Below are 23,165 nucleotides of genomic sequence, written 5' to 3'. Positions count from 1 at the left end.
AGAATATACATTAAGAGCGAATCCTATAAGGCGGAGAAAGGTTTGTGTTGTAACAAATGAGATAGATGCAGGACGACCTTTTAAGGGCATCCATTTCTATTCGGAAGCAACTCCTGTATGTGACAATGGCACAAACAGCACTATTTCACTAGGGAGAGCTCGCTAAATATCATCTGATGGTAATTGAAGTTATCGGTTCTAGAGGAGAATATTTTGCAAGCGAATGACACTGATTACAGCTAAGCTGATGACTGGTTTATTTTGTTAGACGATCGATCAAGAACGTCGACACAGATTGGTTCATGATTTATGAACTTATATAACCTCTAGCCCACTTAGCTAAAAAGATTCAAATCACTTTATTATCACTCGTATTTTTGAGATATATTTACGTGTATTAGTCATGATTTAACGATTTTATAATTTCATACATATAAACATTAGATTAAACAGTACTATAAACTGTTTTGGCCAAAAATGATATCGAGCAAAAGTATTCCAAACTTCCTACGTTGTGCACACCCACACACCCAAACAACAAAAGAAAAGGTACTGGTTTGTCATATGGCCGCAAAAGATATGTAGGGAGTGATATTTTCTTTTTAAACATTATAAATATGTTGAAATCCACGTCTCTTTTCACAAAATTCACAATATCTTATTAAGTTTAAACGAAATAATTACAAGTTAAAGTTAAAGCAATATTATTCTTAATAATTTTCATATAATTCTTTTTATTATTTCACACTATTCCTTATTTCCGTGTCTTGAACTTAATAAACGATGATACCACGTTTAAATTACGTCAATTCAAAGATGACACTTGAAAAATATAAATTTTAATGAATTTATAATTGATATAACTGATATAACATAATTTTTACAAATCCCTTTTTGAGCCTTATAAGGACTTAAATTTAATGTAATTTTTCCAAACATCTATGGAAATATCTAAAAAACATTTTTAAAGTCAAAAACTGTAATGGCCTTTTTAATTTATATTGTTAGAAGAAATTTATTTAAGTTTGAAAATATGTATCAGCCGACCGACATGCTTTTTTCTTAATACATACTTTTAAACATTTTTCTCAGTACTGTTTCTCAAAAGAATATATAAATATAAAACTTTTACTTTCCAAAATACAAAATACTATTCCCTAAAAAACATATGCAACCAATACAAGAGACATTAAACATTCATCTGAAATGTCAAACACGGAACTATTTCTTAAAACTTGCCTATATGAAAAATATTTCGTCAATTTTGTGTCAGGTCTGACAAATGTTGGACTTAATTAATTTATATATATATATATATATATATATATCTGAACATACCTGTTAGATGGTTCCCAGTGAACTCGAAGTCGTCGTCCTGGTCCCAGTGCTTCAGCGACAGGTTTCCTAAAGGCGTTGCGTTCGCGAACTCCAGGTTAGCGAAATGCCAGTCAAGAATCTGACGATCTCGAACCGAGAGGTACACCGAACTGTTCAATATGAAAAAACATCTCATATTATATTATATTATATAATGTGGTATACATTTTGGGAAGGATGAATCCTGGCCAGTTTGCTTTAATAATCCTTACATTGTTTGTTTACAAGATATTATCTACATAGAGCTTCACTTTACTTTTAGATTTTTTTTCTAAAGTTTTGCTTGTATCTCTTCAGCAGATTTTTTATTTCGTTTTTTTGCTAGATTATTTAACTCATACTTTTTAGTTTCTCGTACACATTTACACTGCTTGAAAATTTTACATCCCATGGCCGACAAAATTTACTTTAGATATAAAAGTTACCTTTCACGCTATTTTAACACGTAGCTGTTATAAAAGTTAATACGGTCTCAGCCCTGGCCTACTCTCCCTAACAGTAATACTCATTCCAAAAAAGAAATGAAAATAAAAACCAATTATTCACCTGGGCGGATTAGATTCCAACTGCACCAACTTATCCTCTATAGTATTATTCTGTGTGGTGAGCGTCTCATACTCGTTACACAGCAGATTCATCTCCCGGTTTAATCTTCTAAGATTAAACTCCTGCAAGATACTAGCGTCTCCAGACGCTACCTTCTCGCGATCAGCCAACAACGTTTCCTTCTCAGATTTCATAGACTTTAGGAGTTCGTTTATATCTGACATCCTAAAAAAAATTAATTTATTTACCCTGTGTCAAGACGAACATAACAATTTGTACTAAATTATAACTTATGCCAAATTGTTTTAAAATATTTCTCATAGGAAATTTCGCTAGTCCATAAAATTGTATTCCAATTATATAGTAAATACACAATACTAAAACATTTTTTTTAATAAATTACAATAATTTCTGCACATGTTCTCAAGCGTACCCAAACACGAGCTCACGACTAATTCAATTAGTGGAAAATAAAAAAATATGATTCCAGAATTATGGTTCAACCAATTTCAAATAAAAATTTTAATAAATTTTATTATAAATAGATTACTTACTTGTTGATATTATTCTTTAGCTTCTCTTGCAAGGTTATCAATGCTTTAAGGTGTTGAATCTAGATAAAAAAAATAATCATTGTTATTATTCAGTTTCTTGAAAGTATTAATCCGAACATTATTAGTGTGGTGGCCTGGAGGTTAAAGGCCCGCCTCTCATACGTGAGGGCGCGGGTTCGAAACCTGGCAAGAACCAATGTGATCCTTTCCGAGTCAAATGTACTTTCCAAAGAGTATTTAGACACCACTGACGGACGGTGAAGGAAAACACCGTGAGGAAACCTGGTCTTATAATTTCAAATTATAAGATCGAAATCGCCAACCCGTCTTGAGCAAAAACGTGGTGATTAATGCTCTAACCTTCTCCATGCGAGAAGAGGGTTTTGCTCAGCAGTGGGCTCCGATAGGACATTATTTATCGACATTTATAACAGGAACTAGCTTGCATAAAGTGTAAACATCATTTTGTGAATAAAAACTATACTTAGATTATTATCCTTAAGTAATTCTAATGCTACATGCCAATAATTTTAAAGCATTTAGCAAAAAGATAAGTATATACTTTGAGAATTACAATTCCTACATGGTATATGAAACATTTGTAAAAATTTTTATAGACCATTCAGTTTATAACATAAATTGTATTTTAAGTCTAATTACATTCTGACTTATTAAATAACATTTTCATATAATCCCTACATTACTTCAGAGGTATGAAAAGTGGGAATTGTATATTAGAATAATTATTTTTTATTGGATTTTTTTTTTCTAAGTTGAACTGTGCCAGCACTACCAGTAATTATTTACATGATATTAATATAGTTCTTCACCTGTTTATGTTTAACACTCTTTTGCTGCAATTTAATGACCCATTCCAAAGCCTGTCCCAAAGACACGGGAGTATCGTTGTAATAATTAAAGTCTACTTGATGTGATAGGTATGAGGTAGCATCCAGCAAGCGATTGAATTCACGCTCAACCTGAAAATATAAAAAAATATAATTAAAAGCAATAACAGGTATTATTAAATTATATTTACATTAAAAAATGTACAAACTGTAGGTAAATAAATTATAATAATACATATTATAAAATCAACTCCCTCGCCGCATCTATCTGTCTGTCTGTTCGCAATAAACAGAAAAACTAGTGCACCGATTGTCAAGCGGTTTTCACCACTCGATAGCGTGATTCTCGAGAAAGGTTTTAGTATATAATTTGTTAAGGTTTTGTATCGATTTGTGTATACATTAAGATATTTGTTGAAGATGTCGGGAAAAAATGAGCCGTCTGTCAGCTTTCAACGAAAACGCTGCCAAAAACCTTTGAGATATAACAAAACAATGTATGGTGGAATTGTGAATTTTATATAGTTCTATAGAAAAGTCCGTGACGGCATATGTCTATCTCTTAAGGGTAACATACTATATCCATTTTACAACTTCTAAAAATTAGCATTCCTAAAGCGTTTATTGGTAAGCTATTTACATAAATACGGTATTAAATCTTATCAAAATAAATTACTTCGTTTTCAAGCCTACATCAGTATCTGTAAAATACTTTTGAAATCATTTAAATCGGGCGTACCATTTGAAAGTTATAACATAAGTTTAATCATTCTCAAAATTAAATAGGTTATTTTATATTTTTTGTAAAGAGCCCGTGCGAAGAGGGGCCAGTACCTAGTTTTTTACATAAATCAATATGAAAAAAGCCATTTAATTATATAAGAATGGAAATATTCCCAAGGTCAATATTAATACTTGCCATTTCATCCTTATGTTTAGGGACTTGATTACCGGTCGCTTCATACAATGGACATTTTTGTTTTATCTTATGCAACTCCATATTCATTTGTACCGACAACGTTGTGACAGGATTACCACCCAATCCAGTTACCACCATTGCTCCTGAAAATAATTACATTGATACAGTATTTTTACTATTAAAGATGATGAAATAAACCCTACAAAATATTTCCTTTCATTACATGGTAACTAAACTTCATGAAAAATATCATACATTGAATTTTCTAAGTTAAAAAATGACATTTCAATAAGTTAAAAGAAAAAACCTTGGAAATCAGACATATTGTTTTATTTTAATGTTCATATCTGCAAAATTGTATAAAAACTTTATTGAAAAAAACTATTAATTTATGGACAAAAGGTTTTATTTAAATAAAAATGTAATACAAACCTAAGTCAGCAACATAAGGTCCCTTCCGGTAAGTGACAACCCTGCCTCCAACTCTGTCTCTCCCTTCCAATATTACTACTTCACATCCAAAGGATTGCAACTGACGTGCAGCTGCCAAACCTGATACTCCTTAAAAATAGTTTAAACAATTTAGACACTATAAAAAAATTATATATAGTTTTTTCAATGATTACATATTTATTTAATTTGAAAAAGCCATACATGAACAATATAGCAATATTATGGAGGTGCTCAAGTTTTTTGGGATTGTTCCTGGTCAAATCAATAAAGCTTTCATCAGCACAATCAATTATTTAGAGAAGAGACTGTACTGACAAACTTTTAGAGATATTTGGTGGAAAACGTGTTATTGACTGAAATCTATCAACCACTTAAAAAAAATTCTACTAATATGTATGATGTAGACAAATTGAGACAACATCAGATCCAAAAATTTAACAAGACACTTAAAAGAAACACAAAAAGGTAATTCTATGTCTTTGTAAAAAAACATAGGGAAAATTATGCCAGTCAACCTCTGCAATTAAGTGTGGCTTGCCAATTATTTACTTGATATTTAGAAGTCATTTCATATCATAAGCATATAAGTGATAGATAGAGGAAATTTATTAAGTAACAGAGTTAATAAAAATTGTGAAGAGTAAAGGAGGTAACATGCTATCCTAAGGTAACAGTACTGTAATATCACACCAAGGGGACACCTTGTGTGCACTAGAATGTGTAGTCAAACAATGGTGATGTAACTCCAAAAGCAGTCCTACACTAAAGAATATACTTTCAAAGAATGTAAAATGTACAATAATATATCATTATAAATGAGTAAGTGTTAATAGAGTTAAAATTTAGAAACTGAACAACATGTACATAAAAGGGAGCTAACAAAAATATGTATTAAATAATGTCATTCATCATTCTTGTATCTCAGCCCTATATAACTTTTAATAACATCATTAGACTACATACCTGCACCAATAATTATGACCTTAGGTCTTTGTTTACCCTTTGGTGGTGATGGAATAGGATTTACTCGTTCATAAATACCATAATTTATAAAACCATGTCGTTCCAGAAAAGCATGAGTTCTCATCACTAAGGCAGGATCTGCACTGTATGGTGGCTGAAAGATAAGCACGCAAAACACACTGTTGACCTTTCTATTTACAATCCTCAAAATGCATACACATATATGTAGAGATTATAAATTAATAAAGAAATAATCATTCTTATTAGTAAAACATGTAGGTGGAATTATCACTTAAAGTTAATTTCAATATTTTAAACACTGGTATTATCACAACTTACTTCCATTTTTTGAACGGACTGTTCTTGAGTGAGCTGTTTCTTAGGATCTTCAAACCAAAGTTTCAATATTCGATTTCTTATTTGAACAAGTGCAAGGCTTGATGCTCCTTGCAAATCCGAAAAACATTCGGCCTCTAATGAAGACATTTTATCAAATGGTAGTCTAGATTGAAATGCAGCACCTTCCAAGCTAGAAAATAAATTGATTTGCTTATATTAAAAAAAATTAAGATTCAAAACGTAAAGCACAATCCCAAAATTTTAAATCTTAGAAATACAAAACCTATTTAGCATATCTTTGTAGTTAACTTCTTCAATATCTTCACTTTTGGTTTCTTCAATAATAATTGGTTTGTCTTCTTTTTTTGAATCCACAGTCCGACTGGAAGATGATTCCCGCCGTCCAGTAACAGACGTTGGACTCGAATTTGTGATCTTACTTTTCTCAGATTGATCCGATTCAGAATCATCTTGTTTTAATTTTTCATCCAATTCGCGGTTTTCCACCTAAAATCAATAAATATAACCTTCAAAACAAAACAAAATATATTATATATTGTAATATTGAAAAAAAGAGCTAACCTTAGCACGCTTGCGACGGCTCATTTTTTGTATTTAAAAAGAGTGTATTTCCTCAGAAAAAGAAAATAATTGTTTGAGACAAATTGAATCAAATCAAAACAAATTATTATTGAGCAAAAAATATAAACATTGATAGTAGTGTCGGCCGAATCAACTGTCAGCAGTCAGATTGACAGTGAATCGATATGAATCGAGTTTTGTCGATTTTTAGTCTAAAACGAGTCAATAGCCGTCATCGTTCTCTTTCGTTATTTACATTATCATGTATTTTCTTCTTATTCAGATTTTAGACTTCCCTAAGGACATATTTTTATGAATTTTAATTGAACATTGTTCTTACATCTATAATATAGTTTATTTAAAATCACTCAAAAACCATTTATCGGTTTAAACAGTTAGAGCGTCAGTTATTCGTTTATGAGCGCAAAAAAGTAAAACAAGGGAGTAGAGGTCAAGAGTCTTTATTATTGTTATATTTACACGTTACACTTTTTATGATTTTCGTAATATTTTGGGTGGATCGACATTCAGAATATGAGCTTAGAGACTATTTCTAAAATGACTTTGAAGAAGGCCTTCATCTGCATATCCAGCGATCTCTTGTGGTATGACAGAACTTTCTTCTACGCTGCCACAAGGACGACACATGCATTCCAAAGGAGCTTTTGTAGATACCTGTAAATTTTTAATGGTATTAATTTTTTTTTGTTGGAAAATTTTTATAAAATTATCAACATTAATATATATATGTATATATACTTGTAATTGGAAGTGTGTTTCAAAATTACCTTGCGGAATCTCTTTTCCTCGCTCTTTGCTTTTGGGCAAAAAAGAACCACAGATGCTTCTCGTTCTCCAGATTCTTGGCAACAATTGCAAGAACGTTCCATCTGCCAAATTTTACTTCCAGACACCTGGGATATGTAATATTTTAAATCATGAAATATGCAATGTGGTGTTTTCTTTGGTATAGACTTATTATTTTTCTTTTCGTATCCACTTACGTATAATTCGAACTGTTCAAAGCTGGCATTTTTATGAATAGGTGGAAAGTATATAATATATACTTATACTAATAAGTCGATATAAAATTATTTCTACATAATCCTCCAGTTACTTACTTGTACATAGCTTGTGCACTTTCCAATGCAAGCATAAGATGGAATCGGTTTCGGAACGCACCCAGGGTGTTGAAGAACATGTATTACGGGAGTCATTTGACACTCTTGACCTGAAAACAGAGAGTATATATACTATTATTAGAAATTTATATATTTTTTTGATAAATCAAATAATAGGTCTACAAGAAACCAATTTAAACCATATTTAAGTCTATTCTATTTCCGAAAATAAATATGGGATTAAATTAAACAAAATAACAATGGTCTTACCAGGAGGCAATTGTATTTCTTGCCCATTAACGTCTTTTGTTCCTAGATAACATATTAAAAAAAATACCGAAACGAAGCTTATCCTCATGAAAAACATGTTTCTTTTTAATTAATAATCTGATATTACTGCTATCCCTTAGGATGTTGGCTCTGTTATGATTAAAACAACTAAATTTCTGGCTTTTATAGGCCTTCGATGAAGTTGTATATGTGATATAAAGTTGTTTCTGACTCAGTACATTGAAATCATTTTAAGGGATGGATGTTCTCCTCAAGAATTATATAGAACTCAAGCGGCGTGAACAAGCATTACTTAATGGATTTCATATCAACCTCTCCGCTATGTAAAACTTCTATCTGTCTCTCCTAAGTCATCAAAAAACCTATATCTTTTAGATAACATTTTATATAATACAATCTTATGTCGCCTTATTAATATTTATCTTATTATCTCATTAATATTAATAAAAACAGTGGGTCTGTAAGCGGTTACTGACTAAATTAATATTACGAATAGTTGAAGATTAAATCCGAGAGTGCAAATGATCTCATATTTGCCATAATACATTTTTTGAAATATATTTCTGCTTTATTAAGAAATTTTAAAAACAAGATAGTAAGTTTTTAATACCTTAATAAATATTTCGGACTTAGATATACCTAATTAAAACCATGAATTTAAAGATTTTTTTTTTTGTATATCCAATGAAATTTTTGTTATAAACAGGAAAACAGTACCTCCCGCATACCAGACTATACGGAAAAATAGTCTTGACTATGTGGGGTACCTTGGGCCGGAGCTTCAATTTGTTTGAGGTCCAACGAAATCGCTTTTGTAAGCCAGACTACGTGAAGCAGCCGGGCTCTATATGCTCAGGTATGAATTCCCTAGTCATAACGCAGTAACTCTCCTACGTAGGCGAAACTAAGGATTTCATATAATACTTCGTGTTTTTATTTCTTTATGACTAGATAATCAAGACGTTTCGGTTCCTTTGCAGTAACCGTCTTCGACATAGACTTCTCAGCTAAGCGACTTAGCTAAGACAAGGGACTTTGGGGACGCTGAAAATTATTGTAATGGAACTAGGTATTCTTCTGATGCAATCTGAAAAACTCCAATATGACTATTTGTAGAGATAGGGCCCAAAAAGTCTCCAATTTAGTGTATGGACTAGGCTGGAGACTTTTTGAGCATGTATGCATGCTACACGTGGACTTGGCTAGCCATGTTGACTATCTTTAAGCGAAGACAGTTAACTAATCTACCCCTGATCGTGGTAGATAGAGGATACCCTGGCCTTACTTGACCTTATTCTCCACTATAAGCCTTTATACTCAGAATGTTACGCAAAGAAGCCTCCTTATGAGTGATCAAAATTATGGGTCTATCCAGTCCAGTGTCAACCCTTTAGCAGCCAGCACTTATGGCTTATAATCACGTAATGATGATCTAACCCACCACCCCAAAAAGTTGTAAGAACCCTAAAAATTTTATCATAATTTAAATTAATACTTTATTAAACTGGTTTAAAACTTTTTTGAGAATTTTAGACACCTTTGCTTGACTCGTTACATTGTTTAAACTGCATAGATGTTCAGTATTCTGATCATCGATCTTTATTTTTATTCTAATTAATCCCTCTTGTGTTTAGTATTAGAATAATAACTTGAGTGAGCTATCACCAACACTCAAGATGCACATTTCAATAAACAGCATATACTTAATAAATGTAATACTATTTAATGGTTGTCTCTTCTTATAAACAATGTATGTGTATTAAGTTGAATTGCTTTTTATAAAAATCTAACTTAACATGCTGAAATCGAAAGTCTCATTTTCAATTAGAATAGTGTCAGTCATGTAAAATCTATTTAATATATGTTATAACTAAAGAACAAGATTAGATATTATCATTTCATTCTTAATATGTTCATTAAAATTTATTAATTATTGTTTAGGTATTTCGTAGGTTTCTATTTGTCGCGGCTATGATGAAACCATAAAGTTACCCTCCATGACAATTTCTAATCATATCTAAAGATAGTGAATCGTTTGCATACCAGTAGAGGTTTCATACAGAAATATCCTTAAATTTTATGTAGTTTCTGCCTAGCTAAAGTTACATTCAGTGCTAAGGCGACACAGAACCTTTATAGAGACGAAACCTCTTAGCATTCAATGGATTCACCGTGCGGGTGCCGGGTCCATTGCAAGTATTTTTTAATTGCAAGTATTTTTTAAACGTTTGTGTTATTTTGTTCAGGAAAATTGTCTGGGTTACTTCTACTTTCATTCTTGTTCCTGGTTGTTATAAAAACGGACATTAAACGAAGGTCGATCCAACCAAATAGTGCTTATAAGTGAAAAGAGACGAAACCACTTAGCATTCCATGGATTCACCGTGCGGGTGCCGGGTCCATCGCGTTGCAGAGAGAGGACCTTCAACAGTGCCTGGGACTTGCAACCCAGGTGTAGGTCTAAGGGGTCCCTATCTAACGCGCGTTAAACACTGACCTTCACTGTCCAAACTCCTCTCTCTACCTATCCAAATTTGAAACGAACCTACTAGGGCTGCCTTCGACGCACGTTCCAAGACTGAACTGACGTTAGTCCTTGGCAGACCCAAATCTTTTAGCAGGTTGTAGAGAGATTTAGCTGTTATACCACTCTTTCCTACTTCTACCATGTACAAATTTACGAGGAGCCTTTTCTTAGTGAGTTCGTTAGTGAGCTCGTTAGTGAGCTCGTAAAACTTGTTGACCTTGATGACATGGTCTTTGGGGATGTTGGTTTCCCAAGGAACCGTGAGCTTTATCATCACAACGCGCTTTAAAATTCACGAATATAAAAATATGTGCGGTCTGGAAACCGTCGCACAAATATCCTCTGGGATTTTATATTACTTCTTATACGTGTCCATCATTACAGTCGTATCCGAAGCCACTTTAATTATAGAGCAAGGCTTGACGTTTAATTTTGTAGCCCTAGTGCCTTCTCTCAAAAAACCTATTGATCGCTGGTTTATGGTTATTTCTTTTTACGCTCTTGCTATCGGAAGACTAACCGCTTTACATATCTAAAATATATCAATATATAATATATATCTAAAACCCTATTTTGACGACGCGAGTATTGACCGCTATTTTGGAGTACCCTGGATACCTTGAACGTAGTTAGAATTTGTGTTCTTAAATTTAGTTTTGTATCCGTTTAATCTAACGCTCCTTCAAATAGCTGGAAAAAATAATATTTAGTTGAGTGTACCAATACTTCATTAGGTCGATAGTTTGTATGTTTCTAGGAATTTTTATTATTTGCTGCAATGATAAAAACGAGATGCATGTTATTTTTTACGTAATATGTATAATGTAGATGAATTTGTTCAAGTTTTTGAATTAAATTGGATAACGGCTTACAAGTTGTTAATAACATTTATCATGTAAAATATATAGAGTGAATTATGAAAAGACCGTTACTTTTACTTACAAAGGCAATTCAAGAAATAAACTGTAGAAAATAAGGAACTTTCATGAGTTTTCAATAAACTTATTAAAACCAAAGTGAAAAAAAATAGGTAAATAGAAATACTAGTCAAAAAGCATAAATTTTTGATCGCTCGCTCGTAGGTTCACTATGTTTGAATTACAAAAAAAAACATTATATGAATTATTTTTTATTAATATTTTATAACTTTACATGAAATTATATATGACAAAGAAAAAGACCTTGACCAAGACCAAAACAACTTATACAAATATTATTTACAGTAATCATATTCAACGCATGCTCTAGCTGAATCCGTGTGAGTGGATATTTGATTTATCGACTGTAGTCTCCGCATTTGTAACATTTGCATTCAGCGGGCTCCCTCAATCTAACTTCCATTATAGCACGGTCTTCATCAACAAGTCTCAAGCCATCGGCATCATAACAATGAGTTAGTGTTACCAGACGTTCTCTTAGGTAATTCTCTTTGCAGCAGAAACATTCCTGTAAGATACAGATATTTATATACGACTAGTCTTTAGTTAGCACAAAAAAAATCATATGAATTCTTATATCTTTTTACCTTCAGGAAGCCTGTGGGTGTAACAACTGATGGCTGAACTTGGCTGTTGCATATCCCTTCACATTTGTTGACATTAACTTCTCCGCTGCAAGATCTCACTAAACTTCCCATATCGTCATATTCCTCTGAAATAAAACCATTTTATTAATTTTACTTTACTTATAGTTGAAACTCAATACTTTTAAACTCACTTGCATTTATTTAATAGTTGTTTACTGTTATAGTATCTTATGTAAGAGAACTAAATAAAAATAAAAATGTTACTTTTTCTTCTAAGACTAAAAATAAGCTTGTATTACCTTTTGTTACGTGAATTTCTGTTGGAAGAGTTTCACAATTTTCATCTGCATAACACTTTAATGTAAGAAGAAATAAAACTTCCAAAATGCAAATTGCTATGGTTTTGCTAAAAAAAGCCATTTTTTTTTTTTTGTTATTCCTTATCAAATGACTTTTCAAGCTAGACTGAAGAATGTTCCGATGGTATCCCCTTTTATACTAAAAATATTTTATACTATATTAAGTTCAAATATTCGTTACAACATTAGGCTCATGTTAACAGCGGGCGATCGATGCTGGAGTAAGTAATAATACTGTTCGCTAACTCATGCTAAATGTTTTAGTTAATGAAATAATTCTTTAATATTGACCCTTGAATAAGATTACGATAGGGAATTGAAAAAACTGAACTCGTCAAATTACTTTTAATATAATTGAATTCTGTAATAGTCAATTGTTATAACAGGATTCTCACTAAAAATAAGCTATAAAACAATTGTTACTTTATATTACACGTTACACAATATTGAAAATCCAATATAAATTATATACAAAATTTTGAGACATAGCTTCTAATATCAGTTAATATTACCTGTTTTTTTGCAAAAAAAAAATTAGTCACACATAGATATATTTTTTAAACTTATTTGGAAAAATTGTAAATTCAATAAACTTTAAATTATTTGTTTTAATTAAAATCCTAAACCTTTTGGCAGGAACTTTTCATTCGATTTATAACAAACAGTTGAAATGAAATTTTTGAGATGACGATGAATCGGTTTTGACATAAAGCTTTTGTATTGTTTTATCGAAGTTATCACCTTACCTAAAATACAAGGAATTATGCCCATTTCCAGATACGTTATGGAGGTATGTTAAATTCATTCATCATAGCAAATGAAAGTTTGTGGAATAAGAGACGGTAATCAATGTTTTTTAATAGTTATCAAGGGATTTTAACCACATCATCCGGTAGAATAATCAAACATGTAGAACCGGAAATTATATAGGGTGGCAACCGGAGGTTCCAGGGAAACTACGAAAGATACTTATATGTATAATGTATATTATAATAAGAATTACATATTTAAACTTATAACTTATACCTAAGACTACATGATTGCCCCGATATTAGGATAACAATACTATTCAATTGCTTTTCTGGTATCAGGAATCTTCTGGTTCACACGGCTTGATGTTCGTTCCGCGGAGTCAACAGCGTCACTCCTAATATGATATTTTATCCATACAACGTTATTGTCCCGGCGGTATTCATTTATTTTTTAATATGTAGCGCGTACGTTACACGGAGATACATAAAAGTCTATTATTTATTTATTTATTTGTGTTATGTTGAAATATCTTTAAACTGCTTTTCTCCGATAATGTTGAACTTGTCAGGACAGATGTATAGGGTTTTCCATTAAGGGCGCTTGATCTTTGAAATGCAAAAAAAAATACATGTAGGAAAGATATTTGCGAAATTTTTTTTTTATTTGGAAGGCCTATCGACCCCATTATGTATGGAATATGACATCATTCAAATGACCGCCACGGCTTCGGTTGGTGGCGCGCACACGAAAGGTCCAATTTTCGATGACTCTGGCGCACAAATCGGGCTGTATTTGATCGATGGCGTGGCGTATGTTGACTTTGAGGGCATCGGTGGTTTGCGGCTTGTTGGCATAGACCTGCGACTTAAGAAAACCCCACAAGAAAAAGTCCAGCGGGGTCAAATCGCATGATCTCGGTGGCCAGTTCACGTCGCCTCCGCGCGAGATGACCATGTCCAGAAATTGCTCGTGCAGAACTTCCATCGTAGCGTGTGCTGTGTGGCACGTAGCGCCGTCCTGTTGAAACCACATGTTGTCCAGATCCATATTCTCGATTTCAGGCCAAAAGAAGTTGGTTATCATCGACCGGTATCGCTCACCATTGACGGTGACGGCCACACCATTATCGTTTTCGAAAAAATACGGACCAATCACGCCTCCGGCCCAAAATCCGCACCAAACAGTCACTTTCTGCGGGTGCATTGCCACTTGGTGAACCTCGTGTGGATTGGTCTCGTCCCAAATACGGCAATTTTGCTTGTTGACATAGCCATTCATCCAAAAATGCGCCTCGTCGCTGAAGATGATTTTTTTGCCAAAATCGGCGTCAACTTCCAACTGCTCTAATGCCCAGTCAGCGAACACACGGCGCTGTCTATGGTCATTAACCTTGAGCTCTTGGGTCAGCTGGATCTTGTACGGGTGCAGGCTCAAGTCACAACGCAAAATTCGCCAAGTTGTCGTCTGCGAAAGGCCGAGTTCCTGTGCGCGACGCGGAATTGACTGCCGCGGGTTTTCGAGGACACTGTCGCGCACAGCGGCGATATTCTCGGCAGATCTCGCGTTACGTTGACGCACGGGAACCGGCTGATTGTTAACTGACCCGGTTGACTCGAATTTGTCCACCAATCGACGGATAGTCGACTCGGCAGGACGATCATCGCGACCGTAAAACGGGCGAAGTGCGCGGAACGTTGCTCGAACTGAAGACCCATTTTCATAAAACAATTTTATGATTTGCACGTGCTGCTCGACACTGTAACCTGCCATGGTGGTTTGGGAGGACGGAATGAATATAACACACTGCATTTGACAGCTGTCACTCAAACAACATGGCCGCAATCAGCTGTCAAAGTTCAAGCGTCCCTATTGGAAAACCCCATATATGAGGCACAGAATTTGTTGGACAAATGTTCTACAACTTTGGTGATTCTACAAAATTTTCTATAATCGCCTTTAATATTCTATCCCTACGAACCTACAGCGATTTTATTTCCATAAGTTCACTAATGCCAGCGGCATCGAATGTGAGATATAGTCTTTCCTTTATCTCACGTTCGATGCCGTAGAATAAATCATGCATTTATTCTACGGCATCAAAGGTGAATTTTGATGAAAATATTGATGAAAAATTTGATGAAAATATGACAGATCACTAGAATGACTTGTAACCAAAGAAAGCAAATCTACAAATCAGTCATAAGTTGTATTGTATTGTTTGGATTTGAGTAATGGTTCACCAAAAATTCGAGTGAGAAAGTCATTGTATGCTGTCGAGATTGATGTGAGGCGATAAGAATGGATAAAATGCAAGTTCAGTATATTGTAGTATGAGGTTCAAGCATTCATTACAAGGGTTTCCCAACTTATTTTGTCTTACTATGGCCCACTTTGGGAAAGTTTACATTACACTGAAGAAAAGATAAGGATTAAATACCGACCCCTTCAAAATGATTGGTACATATATAAATGTTTATGTATTACACTAATAAAATTAATTAGTCCATAATATTACTTTTTTCCTAATAGAAACATCAGTGGTATTTTTTTTGTCCCTTTCGCTACATTATTTGACATAGAACCTGTGTTAAATACACAACATTTACAGTTTTCTGTTTCATTGAAAAAAATATCACCCACGACAATTAACAAGATATTATAAATAAAAAAACAACATTAATTTTCCGTGGAGGTACAAAGTTTTATATAATAGACTAATCTTCGAACAAAAGTTAAAATCCACAATCTCCTTTACTCTAGCCCTATTATTGATAGAAATCACCAGGAGGCAATAAGATCAGGTTTTGTTTGACCAATTTTTATATAATTTTATTTTTATTATCCCTTTATTTTTTTATGAATGTTTGTGTACTATTAGTTATATCATAATAATAAATTCAACAGTTTAAATCGAGCGTCTACACAATGTTAAAAATATTGGTATATAATCTATGAAGCATTGATATCTGTATGTATGACGTTATTGATTGCCGGTTCAACGTCAATTGAAAGTTGTTTGTCTAAAGGTTGACCGTTGACGTCTTATTATAGTGTGTTTCTAAGTTCCTATTGAGAAAAGGTTACCGATATATTTGCGAATTAAGAAATATTAGGAATAATTAAATAGTTTTTCCATAATGGACGAGAATATTCTCTTATTTCTTATATTAAGCTTCTCATGGATTGAATATTTATGGGAACTATATCTCTCCTTACGGCAGGTATGACCGACTATTTTATAAATGTATATTGAGTTTAATAAAGATTTTCTTTAGTTCGTTTAGCAGTTACTTATGTATCATGCTGAATATTAAAAAAAAACTATAATAATATGCAGTTCGACATAGACCACGTCAGTTATTGGAAAATAATTGCTGATTTGTAATAATAATTATCTTAAATATATTTTTCAAATATGTAATTGCTTAAATTTGTATAACCTACATATTTTTAATATTTCAGCGTAAAATATATAAAACTAACAAAAACATCCCAGAGGACCTTAAAACGATGCTAAATGAAGAGCAATTTGAAAAAGCTCGTATATATGGAATTGATAAGACAAACCTCAAAATAGCTAAGGAATTTTACAGTATGACAATAACATCAATAATTCTTTATAAGAGATGGATATCTGTTGCATGGCAAAAGTCAGAAGGCATTGCTGAGATTTTCAATGTTAGTCCCAAACAAGAAATTTTAATAAGTTGTACTTTTATGACATTTGTAACATTATTCAACTTTGTTACTAATATGCCTTTCTCAATCTATGGCACTTTTGTACTCGAACAGAAACATGGTTTCAACAAGCAAACTGTTGGCTTTTTCATAAAAGACCAATTGAAATCTTTAGTACTCAGTCTTGTTATAACATTACCAGTGGTTTCAATGGCAATATACATAATAATGCTTGGTGGTAAAATGTTTGTAGTTTGGTTATGGCTATTTACCACTGTGACTACTTTGTTATTGCTAATGCTTTACCCTTCAGTAATAGCACCTTTGTTTGATAAATTTGTTCCTCTATCTGATGGATCTCTGAGAACCGCGATAGAGAATCTAGCATCAAAACTTAAATTTCCTCTTACTCAGATATACATTGTGGAAGGTTCCAAGAGATCGGCTCATAGTAATGCATATTTCAGTGGTCTGTTTGGTGCTAAAAGAATTGTTTTATTTGATACTTTACTAGAGAAAGTAGATGAAGATAAAAAAGTTACAACGGGCTGTACGGAAAGTGAAATTTTGGGTGTTTTAGCACATGAACTTGGTCACTGGAGTTGTAGCCACATTTATAAATCCATAGCTCTAACTGAAGTTAACTTACTTCTTCTATTTACAGCATTTGGGGCTCTTTTCAGATATTCCATGTTATATATGGCTTTAGGATTCCCTCAAGGCCAGGAACCAATTATTATTGGACTGATTGTTGTCTTACAACTTATTCTTGCACCGTACAATTCACTTTTGTCATTCTTTGCAACAGCTTTATCTAGAAAATTTGAGTTTGAAGCTGATAACTTTGCAGTTTCCCTTAATTATTCTAAGGAACTGAGATCTGCTCTCATTAAGTTAGGGAAAGATAATTTGGATTTCCCGATCTACGACAAACTTTACTCAGCCTGGTACCATTCACATCCAACTTTGTTGCATAGAATTGAAAATATTCAGAATTTAATCAAAGAGCAAAAGAAAGAATTGTAAATTATGCATAAAAATAATAGTAATACAGTGAGTTGACTACTTATATCAGTACAATTAATAATTAAGTGGTTTTGCATTTAAATGTGCTACTATAAGATCTATTTTATGATAATGCAGCATAATTAATGTATTTTCCCCTATAAAATACATGCACAAAGTGAAAATCGCATTTAAAACATGCACTCGGATTAGGCTTAAAAAGTGAACCATAATGTTTTGAAAGCATTTAAAATATAATGAACACCAATATTTTTTATACTATATTTTATGAGTTACCAATTTAATATTGGATATTATAACATACACCATCTAACTATAAGATATTTTTATATAACTGTCAATTCCAATATACTTTAGTGGTTCAATAAACTTTTCTATGTCTTATGTTTAGATGTTTTATTTCTTTTTTTGTCCTTGTTTGTTCTGAAAAGAAAAAAAATCATACGTCAATTTCTGATATTTCTACATTCGAAACCACGGACTAACAATAATTTATTACTTTTTATAAAATTCTTCGGCTTGCTCCAAGGTATCGGGCAATGGTTGATCCTTTGTTTCAGGCAGAGGAACAAGTAATGCTAATTGACCAAATGAAATTATTGCCAGAAGTATTAAAGGAAGGTCCGGTATTAATTCTTCGAGATTTACAACTGCTGGTGCGACCATGGCAGCAACCCTAGCAAATGTTGTCACTCCACCTACACCACCATTGCGTCCTAAGGTCGGGAAAAGTTCTCCGGAAAACAAATACAAAGCCGGTACCGTGCCCTAATTCGCAACATACAAATTATTACCTAATGTAAAAGTGTACGAGTAAACTATTAAATGATCGACTTACTGCTAGTCCAGCAAATCCTAAACCAGCACATAAAAGACGTGGCCAATCATTTACAAATACACCTTTTGGTATAATAAAAATGAAGACAAAACAAAAAGCTGTTATTGTTTGAAATACCCAAACTGTTGGTTTTCGTGCAAGTTTTGTTACAATTAAAAGACAAGCTATTCCACCAAATACAGATATAAGCCCGCTAATTGCAACTGTTAAGAAAATGTTAGAACCGATTAACCCAAGATACTGTGAGAAAGTGTAAAACTCTAAACCAGTGCAGAACCTGAAAATTGACAATGTGTGTTTAATTGAACATTGGATGTTAAAAAGGGAAAATGATTTCACTAATACCAATTCAAAGACAGCAAAAACGTTATAAGTCGCATGCTGTCTGATTTTATAAAAGCAATAAATCCCGGATCGTTTCTAATGCGAGTCTTATAAATGTTTAAAGATGGTAACGCATCTTGTAGAAATTTTTCTCTTCCGTTTTGTTTTGCTGCATTTTCTAATACCACTAAAACAGAAAAATTCATTGATGATGGTACTTACCTACACTTAAAAGTATTCTACCTAGTTTAGAAAATATATTTATAATTATTACTTATTGGAATATTTTTACCTAAAGCCTTTTCACTTTGGCCCGTGGCAATAAGCCACCTAGGTGATTCTGTTATTAACACCCAGTAAAATAAAAATAGTGAAGACAGGGTGGCCAAAGCAATTTCCAACTTTCGCCAGTCCCGAAGCCAATAGGCAAGTATCGCCATGATTGTATTCCCAAGACCAAAAGGTAACTGGTATACAATGGGTATTATTGTTCGCCATTTTCCTCCTACGATCTAACCGTTATGCTGTTAGATATACCTATATAGGATTATTTTCATAAAAGTCGCGTTATATCCATTTAGTATTCTTCTTACCTCCATACTTAAAACAAACGATATAATGCCAATTCCACCGGAAGCCAAAGCTAGAATGAACCAGCTTACCAAAAATAACCAGTACCATGGTAAAACACTAGTTATGTAGCTAGCAATGAATTGTATAGTTATTCCGATCATTAATGGGATTTTGCGCCCATACTTATCTGCGATTAAACCAAAAATGATGCCACCAATAAGAACTCCCCACATCATTATGCTTTGGGTTAGCTAAGTAAAGTACATTATTTGTTAAATAAATTCGGAAAAAATTGTTGAGAAACATTTTTCTTTTAAAATCTACACTTACGTGGATTAACCAATGTTTGGAGCATACTAAATCCCAATCTGAAGCAATTGTTCGTGTAAATACCGTAGTATTGTAAACAAATCGAGGACATTTCACTAAGGGTATCAGTGCTCTCTCCATATACGGTAAAACAAGCAGTATCTCGGGGTCGAAAATCAAACAAGGGTATTCTTCAATTAACTGCAAATTTGAATGTAGTACCAACAACTCAATTTTTTTTACATTTTTAAACAGGTTAGTGCAGTTTCGTTTAAAAGAAAGTAGGTATGTACCTATGTATAACACACATATTTATATTAATAAGTTTAGCTAAAATGAATAATGTACTGTGTAGACAAAATAATATTATACAACTTATTGTGACGATTATTGATATGATATTTTTACAATTTTAAGGGACTAATACATTGGGTATCAGCAAACCATACAGTGATCTAATTTCTCTGGCCATTTAAGTAAAAAATTGGCTTAGCATATTAAATACAAATAAATTATAATTCCATCGTTATTCCAACATACAGGAATCGTTAACATAATAATCGATGACCCCGAAAATCTAATTGCTTCTTTAATTAGAACTTACAGGAGCACAGAGTCGTCTCCATTCTTTTTCTGTCAAAATAGTTAAAGATTCGGGCTTAGCACACCAGAACTCTTGAGGCGGTGCCATAAATATGATATTTAACTGATACCACGCTAATGGCAATTTTAATAAAGCCATATAAACACTCAACCATAATTGCCATTTTCCAAATTCTCCAAGAACTTTCAAAGTTATATCTTCAGGATTGCCATCTGAATTAAGATTACTCTTTGAATCTGGAGAAAAAGAAATGTTTTACTTTCGGTTTTGTTGAAAGTGTAAAATTAACTATTTTTATTAGCTTTTTTTACAGTAGAGTAGTATTACTATTAAATTGTTATAGTATGAAGTATTCTTTAAATTACTTTAGTAATTTAAAGATGGAGAATAATAAATTATTAATTTACTAGTTTTTGCCCGCGACTTCGTCCGCGTAAATTTCAGAATTATTTATATATAGCTTTTACCCGTGACTTCATCCGCATTGGATAGTTTTTTTTGTATAGTGGTATCAAAAAACCTGAGCTGTACTTTTTTGAACGTATGTTTGAATTGTGCCGAGATGAAATGAGGCCATACTAAGTGTGATTGTCATAATACATTTTAAGAAGAAGATAGGTTACTGCAATACATTTTTATATACGATGTTTTTTGTTTTTCCTTCCAGAAAAGTAATTTTTCCCATAGGAATGCGTTGTTTTCCCGCTGTCAAAAGTAACTCATGTCCTTTCTTAAGTCTCAAACTATCTCCTTACCAAATTTTATTTAAATCTGTTCAGTAGTTTAGGCGTAAAAGCAATCGGCCCACCTGAATTTTCCCATGGGAATGCGTCATTTTCCGGGGTAAAAAGTAGCCTTTGCCCTTTCTCGTGAATCAAAATATCTCCATACCAAATTTCGTGCAAATTGTTTCAGTAGTTTGGGCGTGATTGAGTAACAGACAGACAGACAGAGTTACTTTCGCATTTATAATATTAGTATGGATTAATATTGTAATAATTGAATCCACACATCCCCATAAGTACCTATACAAACGTAAGGTCTCGGAACCCTTTTACTAGCGCTAAATTCATAAATAAAATCATCCTATGGGGTTTGATAAGCATTCAAACTAAGAAAAACTTAAACTTAAACTATACTTATTTTCCGTAAAAAAATTCCATCGAAACCAATTTTTATTTGTAAAATGCACATATGCTAATAAAAACTTGATTCAACAGCTCTCATACATCTTTTCATATGATTACAATTATTTAAATAAAAAGCAAACTCAATTCTACCAACTATAAACCACAGAAAAAAATTTGGTATAATATTTAAAAATACAATGAGCTATTGAATTTATTCTCAATTCAGGAGTTAAGCCATTGAATACTTATGCTTAGCGTAACCTTAGTTTCGTATATTAAATAAATAACTGACTTTAAATTAAGGAAAACAAAAATCATTTTCATTCAAAATACCTATTGTTGAATGTTTAATTGTAGACATACTTGTTAATTAATTTGGTAATCTTTAAATTGTAAGCAATTTCATTAAAAACATTGACATATCAGCGCTATTGAAAATGTTGAAATACAAGTGATTATTCCGGGAAATGTCCTCGATGACAGTCAGGAAAATGACAGTGTTATCTCGAAGCGTCTTCAGAGTTCCCAAAGTTCCCCTTCATTGTAGACGGAGCCCAGCGCAGATAATCATTGTCTTATTAATATAATATTGTATAGGCTGATTATCGACCAAAACAATAACTTTTGTCATCATTGAAGAACAAGTAACCTTTTACTCCTAATCTCTACATGTTTTATAAAAATTTAAAGTAAAGGTTCTCAGTCTTGCTCCAGTAATCAATTTCATAATTTTAAAAGTCCCTTCACTAACCCTAGCACTAAGTTCATTTAAATAGAATCTAAATAAACTTTATGATTAATAATATTATTAATTTCAAGGATTCACCGTGATGAAACTCGACGTTCATAATATTATTGTATAATAATAACAGACTCGTCCCGATACGGAGAAAAAAAAATTATGTATCTTAAACCTGCAATATCCTTTATGTGATACCATAGCATATAAATTTAAATTTACAAGTAATACTTGGCAATAATTTATTTCTGAATACCTCACCATTTTTGGTTTCTGAAGCATCCTTTCTTAAACTGTTATTGTTTTTTGCAACGCCAGATGATAATTTTTCGATTTCATCTTCTGACATTACTAAGAATAATGTTTGCATCTTGACTTTTAGCCAAATTGCAATAACTTCATTAGTATAATGTACGAAGATACTAATAACGCCTCTTTGGATTTATGACTATTTATTAAGACAGTTTTTACAAAAGTGTCATATAAGACACACCTGTAGATATTCTTATTTTAATGATTTTACACACTATATAATAAATAATAATTACAACCAAAACTCCACTTTAGCAGTTTATAGAATTAACAACAATTTACGGTAATAAGCTCTCCTTAACCCAGTTAAAATTTCAACCATTATTCTGCCTTTTTATACTTAAAGTACAAAAATATCCTAGTTACACATGAAAATAGATAAACACTATTCCTTAAAACTGCAGAAAGTGACGTTAGTAAATAGTAATCTAATTAACTCTGAGTCTTCTTTGCACTAATAAAGAAATCATTTTGA

At 32.5% G+C, this 23,165-nt stretch overlaps 4 protein-coding genes across 4 annotated transcripts in view; 1 reads left to right on the top strand and 3 right to left on the bottom strand.

The window, feature by feature from the left end:
- The window catches only part of LOC116769477 (lysine-specific histone demethylase 1A), a 173,413-nt gene extending 166,683 nt beyond the window's left edge, over positions 1–6,730 (bottom strand). The window contains exons 1-10 of the mRNA XM_061522571.1: positions 6,582–6,730; positions 6,283–6,506; positions 6,000–6,189; positions 5,661–5,814; positions 4,677–4,805; positions 4,245–4,387; positions 3,308–3,457; positions 2,478–2,536; positions 1,924–2,148; positions 1,339–1,487 (exon numbers count right to left, since the gene is read on the bottom strand). Of these exons, the coding sequence (XP_061378555.1) occupies positions 1,339–1,487; positions 1,924–2,148; positions 2,478–2,536; positions 3,308–3,457; positions 4,245–4,387; positions 4,677–4,805; positions 5,661–5,814; positions 6,000–6,189; positions 6,283–6,506; positions 6,582–6,605 (1,447 nt within the window). The 5' untranslated portion in view covers positions 6,606–6,730. The remainder of the gene's footprint in view (positions 1–1,338; positions 1,488–1,923; positions 2,149–2,477; positions 2,537–3,307; positions 3,458–4,244; positions 4,388–4,676; positions 4,806–5,660; positions 5,815–5,999; positions 6,190–6,282; positions 6,507–6,581) is intronic.
- A 296-nt stretch (positions 6,731–7,026) lies between these two features.
- Positions 7,027–12,488, bottom strand: LOC133319146 (uncharacterized). Its single transcript, XM_061522481.1, has 6 exons — positions 12,345–12,488; positions 12,046–12,170; positions 11,804–11,966; positions 7,703–7,806; positions 7,370–7,495; positions 7,027–7,256 (listed from the first exon to the last, which is right to left on the bottom strand). Exons 1-6 carry the CDS (start codon positions 12,463–12,465, stop codon positions 7,122–7,124), a joined length of 774 nt encoding a protein of 257 aa, XP_061378465.1. The 5' UTR covers positions 12,466–12,488; the 3' UTR covers positions 7,027–7,121.
- Positions 12,489–16,164: 3,676 nt separating this feature from the next.
- Positions 16,165–18,245, top strand: LOC116769476 (CAAX prenyl protease 1 homolog). Its single transcript, XM_032660581.2, has 2 exons — positions 16,165–16,378; positions 16,620–18,245. Exons 1-2 carry the CDS (start codon positions 16,295–16,297, stop codon positions 17,859–17,861), a joined length of 1,326 nt encoding a protein of 441 aa, XP_032516472.2. The 5' UTR covers positions 16,165–16,294; the 3' UTR covers positions 17,862–18,245.
- On the bottom strand, positions 17,944–22,760 carry LOC116769475 (organic cation transporter protein-like). Its single transcript, XM_032660580.2, has 9 exons — positions 22,640–22,760; positions 20,510–20,745; positions 19,927–20,106; positions 19,617–19,847; positions 19,316–19,535; positions 19,045–19,210; positions 18,700–18,976; positions 18,361–18,629; positions 17,944–18,284 (listed from the first exon to the last, which is right to left on the bottom strand). Exons 1-9 carry the CDS (start codon positions 22,746–22,748, stop codon positions 18,236–18,238), a joined length of 1,737 nt encoding a protein of 578 aa, XP_032516471.2. The 5' UTR covers positions 22,749–22,760; the 3' UTR covers positions 17,944–18,235.
- Positions 22,761–23,165: the final 405 nt, after the last annotated feature.

This window comes from Danaus plexippus, chromosome 14, assembly GCF_018135715.1.
Source record: "Danaus plexippus chromosome 14, MEX_DaPlex, whole genome shotgun sequence".
Lineage (NCBI taxonomy): Eukaryota > Metazoa > Arthropoda > Insecta > Lepidoptera > Nymphalidae > Danaus > Danaus plexippus.
Note: the sequence above shows the minus strand (reverse complement) of the source record. Positions and strands in the feature narration are given on the sequence as shown.

Bases quoted from the DNA above. Each gene is read 5' to 3' on its own strand.
- LOC133319146 (XM_061522481.1), bottom strand. From the start codon at position 12,465: ATGGCTTTTTTTAGCAAAACCATAGCAATTTGCATTTTGGAAGTTTTA. The intron at 7,807-11,803 runs GTCGATAAATCA...TTTCAGGTCAAG, and splicing joins TTACAAATGCGGAGACTACA to AGTGTCAAATGACTCCCGTA. The intron at 7,496-7,702 runs GTAAGTAACTGG...TACATATCCCAG, and splicing joins AGTGCACAAGCTATGTACAA to GTGTCTGGAAGTAAAATTTG.
- LOC116769476 (XM_032660581.2), top strand. From the start codon at position 16,295: ATGGACGAGAATATTCTCTTATTTCTTATATTAAGCTTCTCATGGATT. The intron at 16,379-16,619 runs GTATGACCGACT...TTAATATTTCAG, and splicing joins TATATCTCTCCTTACGGCAG to CGTAAAATATATAAAACTAA.
- LOC116769475 (XM_032660580.2), bottom strand. From the start codon at position 22,748: ATGCAAACATTATTCTTAGTAATGTCAGAAGATGAAATCGAAAAATTA. The intron at 19,848-19,926 runs GTAAGTGTAGAT...TACTTTACTTAG, and splicing joins CCAAACATTGGTTAATCCAC to CTAACCCAAAGCATAATGAT. The intron at 19,211-19,315 runs GTAAAAATATTC...TTTCTGTTTTAG, and splicing joins CCAAAGTGAAAAGGCTTTAG to TGGTATTAGAAAATGCAGCA.